This window comes from Meleagris gallopavo, chromosome 5 (assembly GCF_000146605.3).
Source record: "Meleagris gallopavo isolate NT-WF06-2002-E0010 breed Aviagen turkey brand Nicholas breeding stock chromosome 5, Turkey_5.1, whole genome shotgun sequence".
Taxonomy (NCBI): Eukaryota; Metazoa; Chordata; class Aves; order Galliformes; family Phasianidae; genus Meleagris; species Meleagris gallopavo.
Genome location: NC_015015.2, coordinates 4,023,879 through 4,044,806, shown reverse-complemented (window position 1 = coordinate 4,044,806; position 20,928 = coordinate 4,023,879). Strand labels below are relative to the sequence as shown.

Here is a 20,928-nt window from a genome sequence, read left to right as displayed (position 1 = left end):
GCTGTTGTAATTCCTGCTGGGTTCAGTGTTGTTGCTCTGTATCCATGCTCAAAATGCAGAAGTTGTATAATATCCAGTGCAGACATGCCTATTGTACAGAACATTCATGAGCTTAAATTCTGAAAATTTGTAGCATGAAATTTAAAAGGGCTTATGTAAGTTTTTTTGTTGTGCCAAGCAGTCTTAATTATTCATTCATAAGAGTGCATTATTGCCTTGAAATTTTTTGTAAAAAGGAGTTGTAATTCTCAAGTGTGAGACTGATTACTAAGTGATGTGATATCTGCTTAATGAATTAATGCCATGTCTTGAAGAATTCATGTCATGAAAGCTGCGAAGACCATTTTACAACAGTGGAATCTGTGTTAAGGGGAGCTAGTGAAATAAGTTGGTACTCCCTTCTAATGGATGATCTTCTTGGTTACTGTTACTAGTAGTTTCTGTAGGTAAGACACACTGGTGTTATGAATGACTAGGCATTTTCTTCCTTTTTGTATTCTCCTTTTGAAGCATATGTACCTCTTGATATCATATTGAGTTTTTGTACTTGAAGGGAAGAATGAAACACAAAAGCATGTAATTATGATTTAAAGTCAGAAATCTTAAGATGTAAGATAGGGAACAATTGTGTGAATTTACTTTGGATTAAAAAGGACATAGCCAATGAAGAAGATAAATATTGATATAGTAAGAATGTTGAGAAAATGCATTCTCAGTGTTGAACAGTCTGTGGATGAGACATTTTTTCTTACACAAATAGATACAAGTTTTCAGTGACTTCAGATGTTCTTTATGTTGAGCAATGTAGATATTTTAGAATTAATTTGTAAATGTTTTTTACACTTGTTGAAATTACTTAACAGATCTATGTATTAAAAATATATAATACACAAAGCCAAAAGCCTTTATATTTTATATATGTTTATGTATACGTTATCATCTTGTGCTATAGTTGGAATTAAACTACTGGAAAGAATTAAAATATTTCAGTAGACTTCCAAAGTTAGAATGTGCTAAGTTCAGTAGTTAGAATGATTCACTAATATTACAGTTCTTAAGGCTCTAATTTCTTCTTTCTCCTAGTTATGTAACTTCTTAGTTGTTTCCTAAGTAATTACTTGGAATGATTTTTCTCGTGCAAATGATCTCATCAGCAGTGGGAGCTGGTCTGCCTTATTGCCTGTCTGTAAAAGGCAGAGGATCCTGTAGAAGATCTGAAGTTACCATTGTGATGTGACTTGGATATCTGAATGTAATAGGAAGATCTGATGCTACCTTTTTTTTTCCTTCCATTAGAATGTGTTATCTTTCTGATGTAGAAGGACATGTAGAAAAGTCAGAGCAAAAGAAATAAATGGAAGCAAAAATATGTTGCTTACTCGTTTCAGGTTGTTTTGGATGTTGGCTGTGGAACTGGAATACTCTCCATGTTTGCTGCCAAAGCAGGTGCAAAGAAAGTGATTGGAGTAGACCAATCTGAAATCATTTATCAAGCCATGGACATCATTAGGTAGGAAAGCTCTGGAAAACATGTATGGTAAATGTTGCTGTAAAAACTTATTAAAATATTTTTCCTAATTAATGATCACGTGTATAAGACTTAGTATGTCTTTTACTGAAGTCCTTCTTTGATCTGAAGATTAAAACAGGTTTTAATTTCTGTAAGCTGATTTTCTAGATTACAGAAAATTGAAAGCTTCACTTTACTGTGTCCATTTAAATACAAATATATATATATTTAGATCTTCCTGTTGGGGCTGTGGTGGATTTGAAGAAAAAAAAAAAGAAAAGAAAAAAGCTTGTTATGGAATCATAGACTCACCAGGGTTGGAAAACACCTTCAAGATGATCCAGTCCAACCATCCACCTACCATCAGTATTTCCTCACTAAACCATGTCCCTTAGTACAGCATATAATTGTTCTTGAACACCTCCAGGTGACTCCACCACCTCCTGTGCAACCTGTTACGTATTAGCTATTTTCACCAGTTTTAACATCATCAACAGAGACGTGAAATGTGCCAAATTTTATGATTATGTGGTATTTTTCTAGTAAGATTTTCTATGTTAGTATATTTAAGGGACCATCTCTTTGTGGAGAGTAATAAAAGTCTACTACCTCATTTTATTTAATTGGAAACATATTGTGCTCTGTTTTTTGCACTAGTTGGTGATTACCATTGTACTCTATTTTCTATAGTTTGAGGGGAAAAAAAATCCATTTTAACAGCACTATACCAGCATGCTATTGGTGGGGTTGCTGAGAAAAGATATTTCAGTGAAAACTACAAATACAGTGTGTACCATGTAAACTGTCACAGAATTACATAGAGTGGAAGGGACCCTTGCAGGACATCTGGTCCAGCCTCCATTCAGTTCAGGTTCTGCTGGAGCAGGTGGCTCAGACATGGTTTAGTCAAGTTCTGAACATTGCCACTTCTGTCTGAACTTCTCTAGCAAATGTCTTGTTTGACTAGCCTCACTTATTTTTTTAAATATCAAATTGAAATTTCTATGGTTGCAGCTTTTGTCCACTGCCTCTCATCCAGTCTGTGTGATATTAGAGGCTTGCTTTGTCTTGTCTTCAACCTCATGTTAGGTAGGGGCAGGCATTGGGTACTCACTTTTTATTCTTTCCTTCTTAAAGCTAAGGAAATCCACTTCTCAGTCTCTCCCTGAGTGTCATGTGCTCCAGCCCCTGGTTATCCTGGTGGATCCCATATGTCACTGTCCTGCACTGGACACTGTCCTGCACTCTCATCTGGATGCTGTACTCCAGATGTATTTTCACAAGTGTCAAATAGTAGGAAATGTTTGTTCCTTGAGCTGCTGCTACCATCTTCTGTATATGACACAGCTGGTTATTGTTTCTACAAGGGCATGCTGGCTGCTTATGTTCAACTTGTTCACCAGCAGCCCTTTTTAGAACAGAGTTGTTGTTTTGTGGGATTATTTCAGCTGAGGTGGCCTTTGTCTTTGCAAAGCTGAGGTTCCTATCGGCTCATTTCTACAGACTCTACCTTTCTAATTTATCATCTGCTTTCCTCAGTTGAAATTCATCCAGAAATTTTATAAGGGTGCCTTCTGTCCCATCGTCTAGTTTGCTTGATTGGTGTCAGATCTAGCACTGAATCCTGAGGGAATCTCTGATACCTGGCTGTCACTTAGACTTTGTATTACTTATCCCAACTCTTTTGAATCTCGTGTTTGTGTCATGGTCTGGAAAGCTTTCCTCTCGTGTAATAGTTTATTTATCTATTTGATGTTTCGCTAATTTACCTTTATTGGGATAATATTGGAGGCTTGTGAGTTTGTGTAAAAAATAAAAGAATGGTGCCTGAGCACTTAAGGATTTTTGAGCTTGAAGCATGGGAAATGTAGGTTAAAATATGTACTGTTGATAGCTGAGGTTTATAATGTTTTTTTTATTCAGAGCATCTGTGAAATAGAAAGCAAAAGTAGCTGCTGAGGAATTTGGGGATCAGTTCATGGGATTTTAATGATACAGTAATATTGTTCTTGAGGCATAATGCTGGGGACACAACATATCACAGTTGGATGCTGTAATCTTTCTCTGTTAAATAAATACCTAGTTAAGAAAAGTAGTATATTAAGTATTAGTTGCAACGTGGAGTGCATAAATAGCATCCAAGTTGTTTTTCTAACAATCTGTAAACTTCTTTATATGTTACAATTGAAATTAAATATGTAATTAAAAATACAGAGGAAAAATACTGGTTTATTGTGTCCTTGTGCAGTGTCATTAACCATGTTATCTTTACATCCTTTTTGCTTTTAAAATATTGATACAAGTGATAGCTCTTTTACATTTTATTTTTCTCTTTGAAATTCTGTTTTGACTCCTATTTACAAAACTAAGTATGATATTAGTGGTGAACTGCTATTCTTCTAAGGGAAGGCTGTCACATGTGGAGAATTTAATTGGTGTTTCTTACAGCCCACGTGTTCAAGCAGCCCTTTGACCCTTTCTCTCCTTTTTTTGTGATCTTTCTCCTATTGTCTTCTAGATGGAATTTTTAATGTGATTGCTGATTTGCATTGAGACAATGTGAGAGAGTAAGATGTCAGGCTGTGGGGGGAAGGGGCAGAGATGGGAACTACAGCAGATAGATTTCTTTGGGAGTACTTTTTTGCTCTCTGTAACAATAGCTAACAAATATCTAGCAATTTAACTGTCACGGAGTTTTTGTTTCCTACTTTTGTGTCATTACTTGCATGTGAGGTAATACTGATTGGTTATTAAGCATTGCAGATAATTTTGGCAAAAATCACAGTGAGGACAATGCCTTAATATTGGAGTAACTGTAATGTTGATCTAAATGGGAATGTTCTCAGTGGCTTTGCTGTTGGCTTCCTCAAATAAAAAAGAAAGCAAAACAGCACAGTTGTGCACAAGAGCTTTGTGCAAAGTTAATTTTGATTTGTCCTAGTGTGATGAGTAGGCTCTAATCACTCCAAACGTACACTGCAAGAGTCGAAGATGGAAAACTAGAAACAAACAACTCTAAATAGAAAGGAATGTAATTGTAAACTGCCTTCTTCTCTATTCTGGGTTCTGAAGTCTGCACGCTTGCATGCACAAGATGTTGGAGGTACGCAGTTGTACTGTCTGCCACCTTTGCCTGACGTGTAATGTCCTGAAATTTTTGGCATCCTGGTAACATACCCTCTGAAGTATAACTAACAAGAATAATATTGCCTCTTAGTCCTTTTTTTGGGGGAGGAGGGAAGAACTGCTAAGTAGAGACATCGGTATATCTCTCTTGACAGCATCTAATGGAAATATAAACTAACTGGCTTATGTTGTGACTTGCAGATTAAATAAACTTGAAAATACCATTACGTTAATCAAAGGAAGAATTGAAGAAGTAGATCTGCCTTTGGAGAAAGTGGATGTAATTATATCTGAATGGATGGTAAGGCGTATGAATATTCTTTTCAAAGCATTGCTGTTCTTAGGAAAAAATGCATTGTTTTGTTATAAACGCCTGAAAAGTTGTTCTTCAAGGATTACTTTTTAAACCAACAAGACATTGTGCTTATAGCAGTGTTTTTCGTAACCTGGGAGGCCGGATGACAGTCTAAATTATGTGGTATTCAAATAAAATTCTTCATCTTCCTTGTTCATGTTATTTCAGGTCAAAGTTCTGTAGGTACTGTTAAGCGTTTTGGATGTAGCCAATAAGTTGGAGTTACATAGTTGAGTATGCAAATCTATGGAAGTATTCTATATTCATGCATAATAATATTACAGCTGCTCTTATGATAATACTTGAGGTGTTTTATGTTAGTCATGTAGCTTCGATCATTTTGTCCATGAAGACAACTCAAGACAGGAAAAGTGAATTAGAGGAGCGTGTATGCTGGGAAATCTGTAAATAGAGAGAACCTGAAAACAACATTGCTACTGATTGCAGAGTTTTTAGTATATGAATGAAATAATTGGTTGTAAAAGTTCATGATGATGATGATTATATGGATCACTTATATGCTGCTTGGTGCATTTCCTTTTTGGTTATTTCCTGAAATGTGTTTGATTTCAGGTGCTGGACTGTTATCATTCTTTCATATACTTTCTTTCAAACACAGTTGTGCTTGCTGCCTTCCACTGGTACTGATAAAGAAATCTGTTTGACAAGACCCAGGGTCAGGCTGAATTATGTAGTGGCTTAGTCCGTTCATTGTCAAAAGTGTGGTAGGAAACACTCTTTGACTTTTTTGTGGACTTCCACGATTCAGTTTCCTATGTCACAGACCTTGAAAAAGCTCTTGGAAAAAATGTTGTTGTTTTTCCATGATAATTGCCACTGTTTGGATTTGAATTTAAAGGACAGAAGAATTTTTCATTAAGATCAGTAGTGAAAGCTTATATTCTTTTGTGTTGTTATTGACAAATTGTGGTTGTTCTACATGCAGAAGGGCCTTTGGGCATGTTCACTATGCATCCGTATGTATTTAACTTTCAGATAAAGGTGAAAATTGTTGTTAAATATTTTTGTGTGCTATACGAACTGTAAATATATTTTGTTCCACTGCTGTAAAGAATGTTATGTAAAGCATGAGCTGAATTTAATCTGGAGGTCGCTTGTTTCAGTGAAGATTTAAACTATTGGTAGTAGCGGATTAAAAAGCAGTGTGTTATGATGGGTGATTTCTGACAGCATAGTGACTTCACTAGAAACAATAATAGCTCTTTTGAGGAAACTTCTGATCAGTTTCCTAATATATGTGCCAGAATCATGTTTTCAAGAACATATTTTTTTATTCTGGAGTCCAAGCTTTGATTTTTGAAAATGATTTGGGCACTCCAGAACATAAGGCGTGTTGTAAATGGATTCCTCTAAGGTGGAATAGAGGACAATGTAAAGCACTTCATGTAAGAAATCAAGTAATGGATGTTCTCTGTTTCCCGTTTTGGTGCTGATTTAGCTTTTAATGTTACAATTGTATAAATGTGCGCTTGACTTAATGAGGTATTCTAAACATTTAGGGATGTTACTGTTTTTATAGGTTGCTGCAATACAGAGATAAAGAAGACAATGCTGTGAGAGTAAGATTGATAGCTGGATATGGAGCAAAGACAGTTCCAACACTGTCCAGAGAGGAGTCTTGTGTTGTCTAGATGCAAATGAAGATTCTTCTTTGTCTGGCTTTCTCATGTTCCCTGTTTTCACAACTGTGTGAATTGGCTTTTTTTTTTTTTTTTCATTCTCTGGTTCTGAGCAGTATGAAATATTTTGTGTTAATATGAGAATAGAAGTGCTTGAAAATTGACTGACCACTTGCTTGAAGATCTTGTACGTGCTAAGCGTGGAAGCAAAAAGGATCTCAATATATCATGTTTTCAGTTCTTTGTTTGGAGTGTCTGGATGAACTAGCAGGAAAACCTCAATGGGAATAGTAATTTCTCTTTGTAACAAAAAAAATATGAAAACTTGCTGCTTCTTTTAGCGAGTAAGCTGCTACACTAGCAATTACTAAACCCTTTTATGGAGCCATCGCTTAGTTTTGCTTGGCAGAGAATGGTGCTGAAGACCAGTTCTGTAAGCTTTTTAGAGCTATGCATCAGGACGTTATAAACAGATGTGCAGCAACAGAATGGAGGCTGGAGGGAGGAGAAATGCTGCATTTGGCAGGAATATTTCTAGAATGCACTTTCTGAGAAAACTGGCACGTGAGTGTGTTATCAGAGGTACAATATTGCTTTGTGAGCACCTTCATTGTAGTAGTTTCTGGTGATTATTCTACTTGTGTAAGTGACCTGTGACTTCCACAGCTTGCAATTCCTACCTATTCCATCTTTACATTTATTTCCTTAAAATATGCAGAAATGGGAGAAGCATCTTAAATATTACATAATGAGTACGTTGGGTGTCTGTATATCAGATACAGACAAATCCAAACAGTATTTCAAATCTATTTGTCATTATTTCAGATAATGTTTTTCAGTTGAAATCTTATTTCGATCCAGTTTTGTTCAAGGCTTAGAGGCTGAACAATGAGCAACAGCCTCTTTGGCTTTTTTTTTTTCCAGCCTGTGAAAGAAATTAGCAGACGGGGAACAGAGATCTTAATTTTGGTGTAACAACTAAGTGACTTACTTGTGACATCTGAAGTATATATGTTGGAATTAAAATCAGGCAGTAAGGGCATCTGTGGAATTGTATTCTGCTAAAACCAGCGTGCTTTGAAAGGCAGTGGAAGGTGTTTTAAGCTATAAGCTCTTCTGCTGGTGTCTGAAAGGAAGACTGCTGAAGATGGAGGGCCTCTTGCAGTACTGGATACCTGGATAAATCCACCTATTTAGATATTTGCATTCTGAAGACCACTATGGGTTCTTTGTAGCAGAACTCTGGTGAAGTATTATTGGCTAGATGCATGTGCTTTGAGTGCTGTAGGCTGGGAGGACTGAAAAGCCAGTTCATCTAATGAACCACATTATCTTGTGGATAAGAACGGCCAAGTCATAATCTGTTCTGCTAACCAAACTGATTCTATTAGACCAAGGTCTTCGTTGGAGACAAACAGTTTGAGTGTACAAATGGGTGAATCTTGTACCAGATTGCACTGCTGGCATCCTTCATAGAGGTTTCCCTGTACAGGATTGCCCAATAATCTGTTCCAGGGCTGTAAGCTTCTGATGCTCCATCTTCCTTAATTGCCTCAAGTTCACACATGTCAAAGCTTTGAAGCCTTGAAGTGTAAAACTACCAGTTATGTTTTAGTGGTTACGTTTTTGCTTATCTGTTTTTACCTTAGGAAACCTACAAACAAATCTCTTACCTTCTTACACAAATTGTAGGCTTACATGAATTTCGAAGCAAAGATACAAATAAAGTATAAGTAAGTTTGACAGAAGAGCTGCTGTGCAAAGTGCTTGAAGCCTGTTTTTGGTGGAATTGAATATTTGGCAGGACAAGATTTGCTATCAGCGTACAAAATGTGGCTGTGTGGAGTTTGGCCATATAATCATAAGCTTTGCAGGCAGCCCATTGAAAGGATGAGAAACAAAAAATATAGTGTTTTTCTAGAATGCTTTTATTCAGCTGTGTCTGCTTATAGTCGTTTTCTTTTTTTCCAATCAGTGCTTTTACTTCTGCTTCTGCAGCTAAGAATATGAAGGTAGAGGTTGAGAAGTTTGTTCCCCTCTCAAGTATCTATCCCCCTATCAAGTATCTGCAATTCTTAATTGTCGGGGGTTTGAGATGGTTGTCTCAAATTCAAAGTCAGAACACTCTGCATTTTCATAAATTGCAGGTTTACGTAGTGCTGTATGATACTAAACATGCAGCATCGTCTTAAAGAGTGGAAAAACTGGGAAACAACCAGATTCTTAAAATCAAGAATGGAACCTAATGCTCATGTTGCTCAGGCAGCTAATAACCCATTTCTTGTTTTGTCTTATGTAATTTTGAATTGATATTAATATGATTTGTGAGTAGAGGTAGCCTGGATCTTGGGAAAAGTACTAGGAAGTGAGTGTGTCTGAAATACTGGAAGCAGTCTTTTCTACCCTTGCTCCTTTCCCCTGTTTCTATGTAGACACACAGTGGTGGTGCTTGGGTTTTGTTTTGTTTTGGTTTTTTTGACACTTGCTAATGTTTTTGCAATCTTGATATTCTATGTTGTTAATATTTGGGAATGCATTAGTAGAGGTGTTCTGCTCCTGTAAAACAATAAAATATGGTTTTCAAATTTACATTAGATTTTATTTTCTTTAATTCTGTGTAAGAAGTGTACTGAGTGACTGAGTACTTGAATTTTTCTGCAGCGTTGGTTTTTTTGGTGTTTTTTCTTTTCCTTTTTATTTTGAAAGAGTATTTTATTTTCTCATGTTAGTAGCGAATGTCACTTTGCACACTTCAGATCTGCCCTTTTGATGTTCTTGCTCATCTTGCATGAGTTTAAGGATACAACAGGATGTATTGTTGTTCATTTTTTGCTTTTTTTAATTAAATCATACAGTGGGTGTGTAGGTAAATATTGTTTCTTGGTTCTGTGCTTGCTGCATTGTTTTCTCTGCTATAGTAAAAGTTCTAGCAATTTCTGCTGTTCTAAGCATGCTAATACCACTTTTTGGATATATCTGGATTTCACAATGAAAGAGCTGCTTCTACTTATGATGTATTGAATTAAAATGAAAGTGAACCTTAGAATGATGTAGTCCATTTGAATAATAAAGGAAATGTAACAATACAGGATACTAAGCTATCCAAGTTCTCAGATTGTTTTACAATCCTGTTACAAAATGCAAGATATGGATATAAGGGGCATGCAAGACATCTTTTATGCCTATTAGCTCAGCCAGCAGCAAGATAAAATTATCAGTATTCTACTCACAGTTTTGTGTTCTAGAAATCTTTTTGTACTCATTAATCTTGAGAATGCTAGTATATACTGAAAGTAAAAAAAAAAAAACAACACAAACACAAAACACTGAGCATTTTCTGAGGTGGAAACATGGAAGCAAGAATGTTGCCCCACAGCATCATGGGGAGAAGACAGGTATAGTTCTCTCTCCAGATGGCACCCCTACAGGTGAGGCAGCAGCCTGTGAAATTACATTCTAAATTACACTGCAGATGAACACAGCGCACAGGGCAAAATGTTTTGGTATAAGTAATAAATGACTTGATTCAGTACCTCTGACAGTTTATGCAATTTGCAAGAATGCTATATGGAACTGGGGATAAGGGGGAAAAACAACAGCAATGCTGGAGTGGAAGGGTTTGGGAAAAGGGCTGTGAGAATTTCATTGTATTGCTCATTAGAAGACATTGCAGATAATGGGCATCTCAGACAGGAAGAAGTCAGTGAAGAGTATATCCATGAAGATGTTGGTTTGTAACTCACTGACTGTTGGTGTTAACTATTCGTAAGATTTGTCCTTGAGGTCACATTTTTTATTTAAAAGCATCTGAAAAGAATTTCTATGAGCCAAATGCATCTTATTTTTAGAACTGCAAGAATTAAGAAGAGCTCTGTGGTTCCAGTCTGCGCTTTCAGCTTGCTGAAAGCATAAAATAATTTGGTGCAATAGGAGCTCCTGGCCTTTTCAACCATTTTGCAAAGCTTACAAAAGATTGTATTGCTCACAAAGCAATAATGTTCGTTCTGGGATTTACTCTAAGGATTTTGTGAAAGTTAGGCAATAAAGTGGAAGAGAGGGCAGCATTTGGATGAAAAGTATCCTGTAGAGCACTGTCATGTTAAAAATAGGATGAGAAAAGGACATTTCTGTAGTTTTCCAACTGTTCTTTTATTGAACAAAAAGGCAAAAACAACTGTAGCTGTGGAAATACAGAACTGCAGGAAGGGTGAGGGAAAACAGTCTTTACAGATTTGCTTGATTCCTGCTGTTTGGGCTTGTAGGACTGCAAGTCTGAAATCTGGACTTTCCATTCTCTTTTTTGTTCTTCTCTATTGTCAGTTAATGTGTACAAATGAAGCCACATAGTTAAGCTGTGTTACGAGCAAAAATTAGGATTTTGCATCAAGTGAAAAAGCTAAGTGTATCCTGGTTGGAATTGTCTGAATGTATTTGATGTCATAAGAACGTGAATGAAATGTGTTGCACTATTCAGCAGAGATCATATTCAGACTTGGAGATCGGATGATGGTAAAACTTCTGGCTGTATGTCTCTTTGAAATTTGGATTTGACTTAGAAGTAGTTGCAGTTTAATGTTTTACTTGAAATATTAATTGTATGTAATGCTCTTCTCTGTCTTGTGCGCTCAGAAAATACCTGACTGAAAATCTGGAAAGTTTACAATAAGCTGCTCTACTTGGCTAGAGTGGTATTGTCTGCTTTAGTCTGTGCTGTAGAACTACAACCTTCTCTAAAATTAACCATAGCACACAAAAACTAAGCAAACGTTATACTCAGGAATTTTATCCTGAGAACATTTTAAGTTCTGGTGCTGTTATATGACATAGACCATTCAGTGTATTTGCAGTGTGATTCGTTTCCACCTATCTTTTTGAGCATTGCCCAGTCTGGTACAGGGTACCACTAGGTTGCAAATGTCAAGAAGCAGAGATACATTCCTTTTGTGTTTCAATAATTTCCTATGTTGCAGTAGTTTTAATGCTGCTTGCAGTTTGCAGTAGAAAAAGAATTTCTTGTTGTGAGTTGTTGCTATAAAATAATACTTAGAGCTTTTCATTTGGGATTTAAGGTGAATTTGATATTTTGGAACTCGGGTAATTGGTTTAGGTGGATATTTGTTGCCTACAGTTTGATTTATTAGATGTTAAGATATGTGTAGTGTGGGAATGTTTATCTCATAAGTTTATAAGTGATGGTGCTATTGAGAAATTCTCTAGGTGCTGGCTCTTAGCAGGGAATGTGGACATGTAAAAATCTTAAACCGTGTTGGTGAGTCTGTCTGTATTCTTATTAAATATGCTAAATGAGAACTGTAATGACTTCTAAAATTCTTTCCCTTGTGTGCATTCAGGGTTATTTCCTTCTCTTTGAGTCTATGCTGGATTCTGTCATCTATGCAAAGGACAAGTACCTGGCAGAGGGAGGCTCAGGTTGGTGTGCATAATTCTTTTAATAAATTTAGCTCTGAGGGGAAAACTAAATTAACTCAGAGACTTGAATAAGCTATGCATGAATGAGAAAGTTGCCAGTCTAAATGAAAAATGTTTCCATTAGCATGAGCTTCAAGGCATTAATTTGCTGTGTGGATAGCAGAAGAGCATTAGGTGGAGTATCAAGGTCTCAAGTTAATGGTATTTTTAAGATTTGAAGGGGTTATTTATTCTTAAGCATGACCTAAATTTTTCCTCCCTACTTCTTTCCACACATACCCCTGCAGATAGGGAAGAAAAAAATCACAATGGCAAATAAACTTCATTTTAAGAGTATATTTTTATGTTTTGAGATATTATTTTCCTTAATTGAAGGATTTGGATGGTAACCTCAAGCTGTATATTTAAATGAGAAATGCTCACATTTTTTTTTTCCCCCAAGTCCTCTGATTTGAAGAATGAGTGTTGCCTACGTGAACAAATATAGATGTATAAAAGTCTGTTAATCAAATTAAGGCACTGGGTTTAAAACCTTTCAAAATACATGAAGCTAAATAGCAGCAATCAGAAAAGCTTGCATTTGTTTTCCTTTCTCTAAATATCAGTTTCTGCAAAACTATAAACAGAAGAACTTTTATTCTTTAAGATGTAGTACTGTTGAAGTAAAGTACATCTAAGATGAAGAATTCATGATGATGAATTAAAGGAAAAGTGGATAGAGTGCTTCCTGGAGCAGAGGAAGTGTGGGGAATTTCATATGCTAAAAATTTTGAATTAACTTATGGAATTCTGTTGTTTCTGTTCAGAATGCTTATCCTGTCCCAGTAGGAATATACTTTTTGGTTGGAGAGGTGGGGAAGTGATATTTCACTTTGAACTTGAGTTCTTTCATCATTTTAAGTAAATTAGATAGCATCATCTTGAGCAATGTTTAAATGTCTGTAAATATTTAGTACGCATGTGGTGCAATCTTGTGCTTTATTCCTTTCAGTTGATGCCTTTGTCAGTATTGTATTTCATATTGACCTTTTCAATCATAGTCATCAGTCTGGCTTTTTCCCCCCCTGTTGTGCTAACCATGCGCATAGTTAGTTTCACTACGCTGCCTTAATGATTGGATTAATGACTGTGTAACAGTGCTCACTGCAGTGCTTCACTTCGATTGCAGTAAGCTTTTGTATGCTACAGAGTGCAGAAGAAAAGAAGCATTTTTTTAATGCAGTTTAACATTTGGTTGAGATTACTGTTCATGGGTGAAAATAGCAGCCACTTGGACAACTTGACACAGAATAAAAGCATTTTTCTTTTCAACCAAATCTGGAGTGCAGTTGTGATGTGCTCTGTATAGGTATATGCTAATCATTTTACATCACAGTGTAATTATTAAATTTGAGGACATCTTCTAAAATAGTAAGGAATCACCTTATGCTTAGCTAGTACTTCCACAGCCTTCTGAATAGAGCCAGGAATTGTTGACCTCTATAGAAACTGTAATAGCATCTTGTTCTCTAGGATCTTTCTGTATTGTTGGCATATTTGCTAGTGGCTTGAGCTTCCACAGTTTCCATTTGAGAGAGAGGGTGTGATGATTTTGTAGTACGCTTAACCTTTGTGGTCTCAGAATGATCTTGGGTTCTTAGCTGACCCTTGTTACTAGGTGTACTCTATTCCAGTACCAGACTGGGTCTGTCAGGTTTTAAACAGAATGCTTAAGATGCTTGCTGGTACTGCTCTGCCAGTTTGCATAGCAGGTAAATGGCTGCGCCCAAGATGCTTGGCAAAATTGCTCAACAATCAGCTTAACAAAACTGGTGCTTCTGCAGCATAGATGCACAGCAGCAGCAATGTGGACACATCCAAATTTGAATGAGCTGAAACTAAGAGCTCATCCTGTACTTAACATCTTAACAGAGAAACTCCTGAGTTCTGCCATAAAGATTCTGTCTGAAGCCTCTTAGATTTATTGAACCAAAATGGTTATTTATAGGGGCTGTTTGTAAGCTGAGAAAAGCAGTAGGAGCAGCTGTGATTTGGCCAAATCCTTTAGTGACTGATGCAGGAGGAGAATCCAAATTCCCAGATATGTGTCCAGTCAGTAATATCATAGTCACTTCAGCTTAGCCTATTGGCATACTGAGTCAGATTATGCCAAACTGTCTAGGGTAATGTGTATAGTATACAATAGCTTTATTTGGGAACATAAAATTCTTGCTGCCTGTGACCCATCTGTTCATTCTTCAAAGCTGTTTATTTGCTTGAGTGCATATTTTTTCCATGTGCTTGGATGCAGTGCACATCAGTTAGGAGTGACATAGGTAAGGAAAGTATAGTTCAAAATGTAATCGCTCGTTCATATAAAAAAGATGGTGTATTCACTTGGAATTATTTCTGCATATCCAGGGGTCTACTGTCTTTACCCTTCAGTGTCCTGAAATTTGTGAGGCATTACTAAGGGACAAAGGATTTCCCATTGTGTACTGTTCACCACGTGAGCTGCTACTAGTGACAGATGACTTCAAGGCACTGAGTCGAGAAGGACACAGATGTCAAAGCGATGAATCTGAGAGTATTGTGGAGCATGTGCTTTTGTCCAGTCAGCATTTTGGTCAGCTCATCTTTGAGAAGGAATAATTATCGAATCATAGCTTTCATTGGGAGAAAAAAATGACAACTCTGTCAAGACTGCAAAGGAAGGTGTTAAAAAGCTGCAGAAAAAGCAGGAGACTTTTGGAGGGTTAGGGATAATGGTTGAAATGCAGGTTGAAGCAGGTGTTTTTAAACCTTGACGTACTGCTTTTGCATGATTTAGGGTGATACTTGGATAACGTGTTTACATTCCTAGTCAAACTTCAATAAATTGTATGTTTCTGGATGTGATTGGGTTTGCAAATTTTAGTAGTTGGTGTATCGCTGTAATCTTTTGCTCACATTTTGTTTATGGAGCTCGGATTTATTTTTCTGAAGTCAGAGCAGGCTTAGTCTGGCTTGTTTTTTTGTTCTGTTGATGGAATAAACAAAAACTATCAATTAGGTTTGGGCAGCAGTGTTTACCTTTTTTGTTTTGTTTTGTGTTTTTTTTTTTTTGCTTGCACTTTATGTGGTCAAAGATGATTCACTGCTGATTAAAGGATTTGTCATGTGGATGAAGGGATTTAATAAAATCTGACTGAACACTTGATAGACTTAGTAAACTTTTTCCCTTAACAGAATATGCTGGAAATGCAAGCTAGTCTAAGGAAGGAATGTTATAGAATAGTCCATCATGTTTCTCTGTCATTTTTGCATGTAGTTTCTCTACATTTCTCTAAGTATTTTCTGTATCTGGCTCCTCTTTCACCCCTCTTGTATGCTTTCACAGCATTCCTTGCATCCTGTAGTCACTTAATGTTGTTGTGTCATGCTGTGTTTTAATTTTTGGAGTGTCCGTGGTCACTCTTGGAGGTTTGGAATGCTTGGTGATGCAGCATGTAATGCAGTTCTCACACTAGTAAACAGCAATATGAAACCTTTGAGAAGTATAAATCCCTTATTGATGGTTCTAGAAGCTACTTTCAGATACTTTAACACCAGATACTGATTTTTGTGCATGTGTGACAGCTGTCAGGTGTGCTGAATCAAACAATTTGTTTCAAACAAGGCAGTTTGAACATCTCCCTGTTTTGATACTCATCGAATTATCTTCTTACTGCCGAGTTAACTGTAGGCTGTCCATGGAAAAACCTTCTGTTTTCAGCTCTCATCTGCAAAGTGAGGATGATAGTTTACCAGTGCGATTCCAGTTTAAGCTTGCTGATTTTTATTTATTATTCTGTTATAGTCAGAATGTGAGAAAAATGACAGCGTGCCCATATTTTGCATAAACTAGTAGATGGAAATGTGTATGTGGTTGTTTGCTCTAATTTAATCTCTCCATATGAAAAATAGCTTCTTCAAAGAACAGTCATCTTTATAACATGTAAAAGATGTTTTTGGCTATGTTAAACATACTCTCACAGTATAACAGGATAATTCTAGTTTACTATTTCTATCCTCAGTATTTTACAAGGCAAAAAAAGTAATGCCTTTCTGACCAGTGCTTTCCCCCATGCTCATTTGGGTAAGCTAGAATTTCAAGCAGAGCTGAAGATGAAATTAATTTTACAGTTCACTAGATTTTTTGGGAATAGAAGAGAAACTTTGCTTTAATTTTATTAACGCTGTCACATTGATGTATCAGTAAAACAAAAAAAAAAGTAGCTTAATAGGAAGCATTTTGTTTTGTTTTAATCTGGCTTTAGAACAAAACAAAAAACTTGTGTGATTTAGAAGCCTTGAAAGCTGTAACGGGAAATGGGAATTTTATTTGTGTAAAGAAGCCTAACTTAATGCGAGCTTTAAAATGAGCTTCTCTTAGTATTCGGTAACGCTTTAGACAGCCATATTTATAGCAGCTGTTCTATCTGTCTTTTCCAATCAGTAGTGGATAAGGAATTGATTATCTTTCCTGTAGGAAGCTCTTAAAAAGGCAAATGTCAGCTTTCCACTAGTGTTTGGAAAAGCTGTGAATAGATGGGTATTCTGAAAACATTCTTGCAAGAGGAGAGCACAAATGTGAAGATAATGCAAGAATGATAGATATTGACCTAAAACTGAGGGGAAGAATTGGTGAGGAGGTTGTCTTGTCATTTGGATTCCTGTCATGCTGTTTGGATATAGATAGAAGTTACTCTTATTTTTGGGTACCTGGAAGTCATTTTCAGATTGTAAAGCACGTATCAGCTGAACACAATAAGAAATAGGAACCAACTACCTCAGTGAGAACATTTGCTTTTCACTGAAAATAAGGTCTTTTCTTGCTACTGCAGATTGCTCATCTGAATTTTCCTTTGGGTATCTATCTAGGAATTATTAAATATATTTCAGGGCAGTCTCTGTATAGAAGCCAGAATAGGATGTTCCAAAATATTTTCATCAAACGTGAAAATTTCCATTTGTGTCCTGGCAGTGGGGTTTGGCTAAAAGAGATTTTCTCCTAAGGAGTAAATATTGTTATCAGAATAGTGTGAGGAAGGTGTCTAGTCTCCTCTGTGGATGTACACAGAAAAGAAAGCAGCAGAAAAAATCTTGTCTAAGAACCGAAAGAAGTTTTTGTCTTTTTAAACGTTACTCACTTAGGGAATTAAGCATGCCTAAAAATAAAATATCACTCATCTGTTTGTTGTTGTTACAGTTTATCCTGACGTTTGCACCATTAGTCTAGTAGCTGTAGGAGATATGAATAAACATAGAGAAAAACTACTTTTCTGGGAGGATGTATACGGCTTTGACATGTCTTGCATGAAGAAAGCTGTAATTCCAGAAGCTGTTGTGGAGGTGCTGGATCCAAGCACTCTTATATCTGAAACCAGCATAATTAAGGTACGTACCAGATCCTTCTTAATATTCAGTAGTCAGATTAGAAGTTCCATTTTATTATTTGTGGGGAAGAGAACAGATAGATATACAATTTTTGATATGCCAAAGTGTGTCTAAGTGCTATAAGGTTCTTGATTTTAAGACTGCGTGATGCCATATTTATTGTTTTTTTTTTTCCAAGTTAAACAAGACCATAAAGAGGTCTTGTAAGATAGAACCATCTAAACATGATATTTTCTTCTATCAAAAATGAAATTTACTTGCATTTCAGTAAGTTACAAGTTGCATAACTGAAGTGGAAAATAAAATGAACAAAACCAAACAACAGACTTTCATTTTACTTTCTTTCCTTCTTCAGTTAAGTTGTTACAGGGTGGATGGAGTTAAGGAGGGTGATTCCTTAGCTATGTCTGTGAATAGTTAGTTAGCTTTGAACGTCTTGAGTTGCAGCATTATTCACTGTCACCTATGGCTTTCTTCAACAAAAATAGCAGTGCTGAGACTGATAATCCCTTTAACATGAATCACAGAATCATAGAATGGCCTGGGTTGAAAAGGAACACAATGATCATCTAGTTTCAACATCTCCCCACTGTGCCCAGGCTTGCCAACCACCAGACCAGGCTGCCCAGAGCCACAGCCACCCTGGCCTTGAATGCCTCCAGGGATGGGGCATCCACAACCTCCTTGGGCAACCTGCTCCAGTCTGTCACCATCCTCTGAGTGGAAAAACTTCCTCCTAATATCTAACCTAAGCCTCCCCTGTCTGAGTTTAAGACCGTTCCCCCTTGTCCTCTCACTATCTCCCCTCATCAACAGCCATTCCCCTTCCTGTTTATACGCTCCCTTTAAGTACTGGGAGGCCACAGTGAGGTCTCCTCGGAGCCTTCTCTTTTGCAAGCCAAACAAGCCCAGTTCCCTCAACCTTTCCTCATAGGAGAGGTGCTCCAGCCCTCTGATCATCTTAGTCGGCCTCCTCTGGACCCGCTCCAAGAGCTCCACGTCCTTCCTGTACTGGGGGCCCCAGGCCTGGACGCAGCACTGCAGATGGGGCCTCACAAGAGCCAAGTAGAGGGGGACGATCACCTCCCTCTCCCTGCTGGCCACCCCTTTTTTAATGCAGCCCAGAACACAGTTGGCCTTCCAGGCTGCAAGCGCACTCTGCTGGCTCATGCCCAGTTTCTCATCCACCAGTCCTTCTCTGCAGGGCTGCTCTCAAGGGGTTCTTCTCCCAGATTGTATAAATACCTGGGAATAACTAATTTTGACCTTCTTCTACATTTCTTCATATTTCTTTTTTTTATTTCAGGGTTCTTTCCTTGTAGATGGTAGTCATTACAGATGTCTTAGATTTTGTTAACTGAGCTTATTTTTACCAAACTATCTTCATAGTCAATATGTCCCTTTTAATTTATATACAATTATGAGCAGTCACTGGCCAACACAGTTGCATGGGCTTAGCAAACTTTCGCATTGTACAGCATTTAACATAATGGCTCTGCTTAATGGTTTTGTGCTTGCTTATTTCGGTAACAATCATGGTTTTTAAAATAGACTGTAGTCAGTGTATGTGCTTGTTTGCTTAGAATTACAGTACGAAATAGTAAAATTAATGAGTTGAGCAAAAGTGGCCTTATAGGTAAATTGTTTAAATCAATAGCCATTCTACAAAACAAATAGATTGTATTTTTGAGGGAAAGATTAAAAATGTTCCAATTCATCATGAGCTTATTACAGACAGTGTCTTAATGTGCTTTCTCATACTAGCTAGTTCTTGTTTTGAATAGTTTATAATGTAATTTTCAGGAAGAAAGATATTTCCTAAAGAAAAACAAGGTAACAAAGGAAAACTGACTAATAATGTATGAAATGCTTTGTGTCAACAGTATATAACATTCCTGGATAAAGCATTTTAGCTGAGTATGTAAACTAAGAAACTTCTTACAATGCCACTTGTGATGGATTTTCTTTTATTAACTGAAAACAGGGTTGTTTCTTTTTTAACTTCTAGTATTTGATACTTATATATTTAAAATGAAAAAAAAAAGTCTGAAATGCAGGTTGCAATTGGATCTAACAGTATCGTAATTGTCCTGGATGCTGTTGTTCTGTGACTATTTGAAAATACAGAAGCTGTTCTCTGCCTCCCGTATTTCTTCTCTATCACTATTTCACATTCTTCACATTCTGATACTTCCATGGTTGTGATGCTGTTCAGCAGGGCCTTCATAGGCTGCAGGAAGGAGCCAATGGGACTCTGTGCAGTTCATCAGAGGACCATGCAAAGTCCTGCAGTGGGAAGGAATAACCCCTATACCAGTGCAGACTGGGACCTACTGGCTGGAATGCAGCTTTGCAGAAACACAATTGAGTGTCCTGAGTAAGCCTAAGCTAACCAGCACCACACCCTCTTGCAGCAAAGGCTGTCGGATGACAGCCTTGCAGTCTGCACTAGAAGGCTGCTGCCAGTGATTCAAGGGAGGGAAGCCTACTCTTCTCAGTCCTGAGAAGCCTGATGGTAGAGCACCAGGCCCAGTCCTGGCTCCTCAGTGCACGGGCAAGCTGTGTGTACTTGAAGTCTAGTGATGGGCCACCAAGAGTATGAAGTTGACAAGAGCTGAATCTGTCACACAGGAATGCAATTCCACTTAAATATGAGGAGTTTATTTATTATTAATGAGAGGGTGATTGAATGTTGGCCCAGATTGCCCAAGCTGCTGCTCAGGATACCCATATACATGACTGTGAATGATGCTTATTGTCAGCTATAGGGAGCTGTCAGCATTACTTAAAAGCAACTTTCTTTAATGCGGTGAGCTACAGTGCCTGGTACCAATCTATCACTCCTCACTGTCTATTGAATTTGACATCTGGGAGAAAGGATCTTTAGGTACTTCCAGTGTGCATGTATAGTTGGCTCTTTCCATTTTTAAAAAGCTTTGTTAATACTGCCCTATAGAGATTGTCTGTATAGGAAAGTAACTGTACAACCTATAAAAATCATCCAAAGAGGTGTCTCAATTTCTATTAAGCACTGTTACTGACAGAATTGTTTTCTTTTTAACAGCGTATCGACTGTAATACTGCATCTACTCCTGACTTAGAATTCTCATCAGAATTCATCCTGACAATCAGAACAAGCACAAAGTGTACAGTAAGACAATTTTAATTTTTTCATATGTGGTCAGTAGAACCTTTTAATGCACTGTCTGAAATTAAGCTTCATTTTTCATTACTCCATGTCTTGAAACTTTAATTTCTGTATTACAGAGATGTGAGAGGAGCCCTCTCTCTAAAAAGAGTTTAAACTCCTGTAGTATGAGGACATGGTACAGTATGAAGAAGAGAAGTATAATGTACAGGAAGTGGAAGCAGGATTGTGTAGCCTGGGAGGAATACAGGGCTGTTGTCCATGTGTGTAGAGATAGGATTAGGAAAGCCAAGGCACAGATGGAGCTGAACTTGGCGAGGGA

General features: G+C 37.2%; 1 protein-coding gene across 1 annotated transcript in view; it reads left to right on the top strand.

The window, feature by feature from the left end:
• Nucleotides 1-20,928, top strand: part of PRMT3 (protein arginine methyltransferase 3) — a 52,325-nt gene that overhangs the window by 12,432 nt on the left and 18,965 nt on the right. The window contains exons 8-12 of the mRNA XM_031553396.1: nucleotides 1,389-1,510; nucleotides 4,838-4,937; nucleotides 11,983-12,061; nucleotides 17,271-17,458; nucleotides 20,523-20,609. Coding sequence (XP_031409256.1) covers nucleotides 1,389-1,510; nucleotides 4,838-4,937; nucleotides 11,983-12,061; nucleotides 17,271-17,458; nucleotides 20,523-20,609 — 576 coding nt within the window. The remainder of the gene's footprint in view (nucleotides 1-1,388; nucleotides 1,511-4,837; nucleotides 4,938-11,982; nucleotides 12,062-17,270; nucleotides 17,459-20,522; nucleotides 20,610-20,928) is intronic.